General features: G+C 36.3%; 1 protein-coding gene across 2 annotated transcripts; it reads right to left on the bottom strand.

Annotated features, from left to right (window-relative positions):
• Positions 1-2,294, bottom strand: LOC132163985 (uncharacterized). 2 transcript variants are annotated; one of them, XM_059574379.2, is made up of 2 exons: positions 2,207-2,294; positions 1-2,055 (listed from the first exon to the last, which is right to left on the bottom strand). In XM_059574379.2, the coding sequence occupies exon 2, from the start codon at positions 2,019-2,021 to the stop codon at positions 405-407; it is 1,617 nt and encodes a 538-aa protein (XP_059430362.2). In that variant the 5' UTR covers positions 2,022-2,055; positions 2,207-2,294; the 3' UTR covers positions 1-404. The 2 variants fall into 2 exon arrangements, with proteins under 2 accessions (XP_059430362.2, XP_059430361.2); XM_059574378.2 differs by having other exon boundaries at positions 1-2,112.
• Positions 2,295-5,003: the final 2,709 nt, after the last annotated feature.

The raw sequence follows: 5,003 nt of genomic DNA on the forward strand, positions 1-5,003 counted from the left end.
TAAAAAAGAGTCAATTTGCAAAGACAGAAATACATTGTAGGGCCACATCGTCAAAGTAATAATTTTCTAATACTAATAACAAGGAGGCATATGAAAATTTTACCACAGAAATCACATGGAGAAGAGTCGTGAGTTCTCTCAATGAAGGCTAGACCGCGTTGGTGGCGTTCATATGTAAAATTTCTTCCATACTAAATATATAATTAATGATAGTCATCAATATTACTCGTCCACTTATCACCAAACTTGTAACATATATCAAAAAATAAAACAAAAATCCAATCAAAGTATATGATGAAATAAATTATACAATTATTAGGAACTCTCTCTAGCATGGAAACAAATGTGCTGGCTAGTACAACCAACTACAAAAAGATATTTTTCTAATCAGTGCTAAGAAGTTATCATATACCCATCTTGCCCATACAGGTCCACCACGGATGGATGATGAATTTGCATTGTCTACAGTTTAAAGCCAAATCATCATAAAAAATTTTATCGCATGCATCACATGGGCGAGAGTCCTTACTTCTTCGGACAAAATTAAGAGGGTGTTGGTGATTTTCCCATGTAAAATCTCTTTCATACCTAATGTAGGGATACCTCCCAACTACGCATCGAGGATGAGCAGTAAAGTCGCATTTTTTACAGTAATAGAACCAATGGTTTGAATTTCTTTCTTCTTCGCAAATTAGGCAATAATATTCTTCATAATCGTTTTTGGCAGTATAAGTGAGTGAGAGGAGATGTGAGTCATGTTCATACTTAACTTTGAGTGGGAGTGTTGCGCATTCAAAACCCAAGACAAAATCGCCTTCCTTGCATACAAATACACGACTGGGGCCCTTGGGCCCCTCACAAGAATTGCACTTTTGATCTGAACTTGGAGCAAGGAAGAGGGAGTGCTGGTGACCCTCATGCTTCAAGGGTATTGGAATCAAACAACATCGGATATCAAGACTGCATTCACCTTCGGAACATATATAAAAGAAGCCATTGCTACGACGATGACAAGTGAAACAATGTGCTGTCTTACCAATGTCAGATCCGCATGGGTAGAGGGTAAACAGATGTGGGTGATTTGGGAGTCGCTTCTTTAAGGGCAGTCGAGCACATGCGCTATGGAGAAAGTAATTGCATTGCTCACAGCTATAAAATGGGGCAGAAATTAGTTGCATACAACCTTCACAGAGCTTATTATGATGAACATCGACTTGGTTGCGGCTGAGGATTAAGTTATGTTCATCATGATCAAAATGTTTGAGCTCCTCACTTTCTTCACCCTCTTCAAAGTCGATACCCTCCTCCTCTATGCTTGAGTCTATGGTGGTATCACTACTTGCTCCAATCCAATTTCTGTGTGCGCAATGCAAGTGGGCTACGAAATCACATTTTTGACAATAATAACCCGCACAACTGAGATTGATCTTTTTAATGCAGAGGTTACAGAATGCACGAGCATCGTGCTTCTTCATCACTTGTCCAAGTGAATAGATGAGAGTGAGTGAATGACGATCTGCCATAATTTTTATGCTAGGTGGATTTAGAGTACATTTAGAGTGAGCCAAGAGTCGACAAATGCGACATACCTGGGCAAAGCTGTTGCGATACTCACCACAGATTTCACAGGTAAAGTGGATCTGTTGAATGATGGGAACGAATTTGTGTTGGTGACCGTCGTCAGTATTTGTTCCCCAAATGGAAGCACATTCGATGTCAAGGTCGAAATCGCAACTATTGCAGTGGTAGAAGAAGCATCTTTCGCAATTCTTACGGCAGACATCACAAATTTTAGACTTTGATGGTTTTTGAAGAACAAGGATGTGGTTTGGATGCGCACGGTGTTGTATTTCTGTGGATAACTCGGCGCAGGACTTGTGAAGGAAGAAGTTGCAGTGAAAGCATTTGTAGGCAGGAGCGCATACTGATTTATTGCAACCTGAGCAAACACCTTCATCTTCAAACTCTTCCACAAACATCAAGGGATGCTCCTCGTGGCTAAAATGCTGGATCACCTCCATCTCTCTCTCTCTCTCTTACACACTCCGCCACACGCTGCAAGCACAGATCAAAGCTTTAGTCGTATAGATCTGCGTTGACTTCTTTATCGCTCTACATCTCCAAAAAGCTAAACCCATGAGCTTTGAACTAAACACTCCGAAAGAAAAAGATAAATGAAGGACGGAATATTGTTCAGGAGGCTTACCTGAGACTGAACGTAATCGATATCAGTTGATCGAGCAGACCCAATCGAAGCCCTAAAGACAGAATTGAGAGCAGATTATGCGTCTGTGTGTGATTCCTTCCAACCATAAAAAATAATGATAATAATAATAATAATGGTGTGGATGATAAAAGAGTTGCTGGTGTGGACGCCGACAAAAACCAATCACCGCATTAATTTTCTTGCCAGCTGGTTGGTCTTCACATCAACTGACTCACTCAGATTAATTATACATAATTAACTACTTCATCAAACATAATTAGCTGCATGCCTTGCAATCTTTCATCCCTTTATTTACCAAACGTATCCTATTCTTAATTTTTAATTTCTTATTAATTGCCAAGGCTTGGTGCGCATTAATTGAGAGTGGTTTCCTAATAATATCATGAAGCGTTGTCATTTTAATTTAACTCTTCGAAAGGACTTGTCATCATGTCATGCGATTTTTATTTTTTATTTTTAAGTATTAAATATAATTTTGGTACATGTAGATAGATCCAAAATCAAACAAATCTCACCGTTTTGTAAGGTTAAAGCTATCAATTTTAACATAATTTGTGTGAACTTGATACGAAATTAACAGATTTTAAGTTTAATTTAAACGAGTTTGAGTCATAATTAGATCACCCATTTATAACCTAATTAGTTTTCATGTATGACGTGTTAAGTGGGTAACCTGTCACACCCGTTTAAAATAGAAAAAATAAATAAATAACCCTAAACTTAGAGGAGGAGACACATCTCTTATCTGCAACCCATCTTCTCCACCTTTAATGTACATTTATTAGTTTAGTACATGCTTCTAGATGCATGACTTCATAGATGACGTCAAGCTCGTAATATACTTGGGAGTTATTTCATTTTTCTTGGTGAGAGATATTTATCATGATCTTTACGGTCCACAAAAACTGTCGGGTGAAGCAATTGATCTTTATCATAGTGGGATTGTAAATTTTGTTAAACGAATAAATTAATATATAAAAAAAAATTAAATATATTTATTGAGGCTATTTTGAGAAATTAAAAACTATCATTATTGTTGAGGCACAGTTTTCTGAGGAGGAACGTGGCACACTCTCTAGGTGATGTCGTGGTGTTTGAGGATGCGTCGGGCCTTCAGACAAAAATAAACAATAGAATTAGAGTCCCTGGTAGTACTCCGACGGGCATACTCCGATGCCTAAATCAATGATCTGAGTGAGAAAAGATACAAACAATAAGAAAGTTAAAAAGTAAAGGTTGCAATTACCTTATCATTGAGAGGTGACTTGCATTTTATAGGCATGAAATGGAGTTTGATTTCCGACACGTCTCGGATCCCTTATCCCTCAATATCTACTGTGCAGTTATTTGAGAAGGATAGGGTTTGTTAGTCACTCCATGATCTTAGTAGTCTAAGATCGTGAGATAAGTGATATGGCTTCCGTTTGACGTTAGATGAGGATGTCCGAGTAGTCCTCGGTTAGACATGTACAGCTTAGGTGCTGACAGCTATCGTGCATCTTGATCAATGTAGATAATCTTTTGAATTTGAATGATGGCCTATTCTGTTTGTATAGGGGTAGTTGATATATTGATGGCGGGTCTATATTTTAGATGATCTTATCAAATGTGGAATAAGATCACCTGATTTAATAAAATATAGATATATCCTTATTGTAGAATGACCGACTTGCCCCTTGGTTATTGACTATTTCAGCTCATGAGTTGAGTCTCGGACTAGGCGTCCAAGACCTCATCGGGCTAAGGCTTTCAAGGCCTTGTTGGATCTGTAGACTTGCAGAAACCGGGTTCGGGATCCATTAGACCTTATGAAGCTGATCTATGACCCAACAATTATGTTGACTACAAATTTTTTTTTCTTCTGTACCCATGAGATCGATTGATCCCGCCAAGCCACCTTCTTATACTTCCAACAAACCATGAACTTTGATCATAATTTGCCTCCATATGTTCAGAAGAAATGATCATAGCTTTCATCAACATTGGGTAGAGACCTTAAATCTTGAGTGACCTTAAGAGAGGATAATTTTAAGAGTATTGCTATAAATTGAACTTTTATCTCATTACTCACTGCTCACATGGAGTAATTCCATACTCCAATGTTTTAATTGTCTCCCTTTTATCCTCCAAATGTTTATAGGGTGTGTGATCTCCTACAATATTTGGTGTATAAAAATAAATGTACGACAAGAATAGACTGGTAAGTTAACATGAAATGGACAAATACAATAATAATAAAAAAAAACAAAGACAAAAAAAAATCAACAATGGAACTGATCAATTAATATGAGTCAAACAAATACCTGTATAAAAAGATATGTATGATAGGATAATAAATCAACAATAGACTCATCAGTTAATAGGAGACAAACATAAAGCTGTATAGGAAGATATTTGTGATACGATAATAATTCAACAATTGACTCATCAGTTAATAGGAGACAAACAGATAATTGTATAGAAAGATATGTGTGATACGATAATAAATCAACAATTAACTCATCAGTTAATATGAGATACACAATTATCTATATAGAAAGATATGTATGATAGGATAATCAATTAACAATAGACTCATCAGTTAATATGAGAAACAATTAGGGGTGAAAAGACATGTCGTTATTGACCGCCCGTTAACTGCACTATAACCGCTAACCATTTATGTATATTATATAATATATATTATATTTATATAAATACATATAAATATATAAAATTACATGAAATGATGTCATTTTGTGTTTAAAATTTAAAATATGTATAAAAATTTAAAAAC

This window comes from Corylus avellana, chromosome 8, assembly GCF_965113065.1.
Source record: "Corylus avellana chromosome 8, dhCorAvel1.hap1.2, whole genome shotgun sequence".
NCBI lineage: Eukaryota > Viridiplantae > Streptophyta > Magnoliopsida > Fagales > Betulaceae > Corylus > Corylus avellana.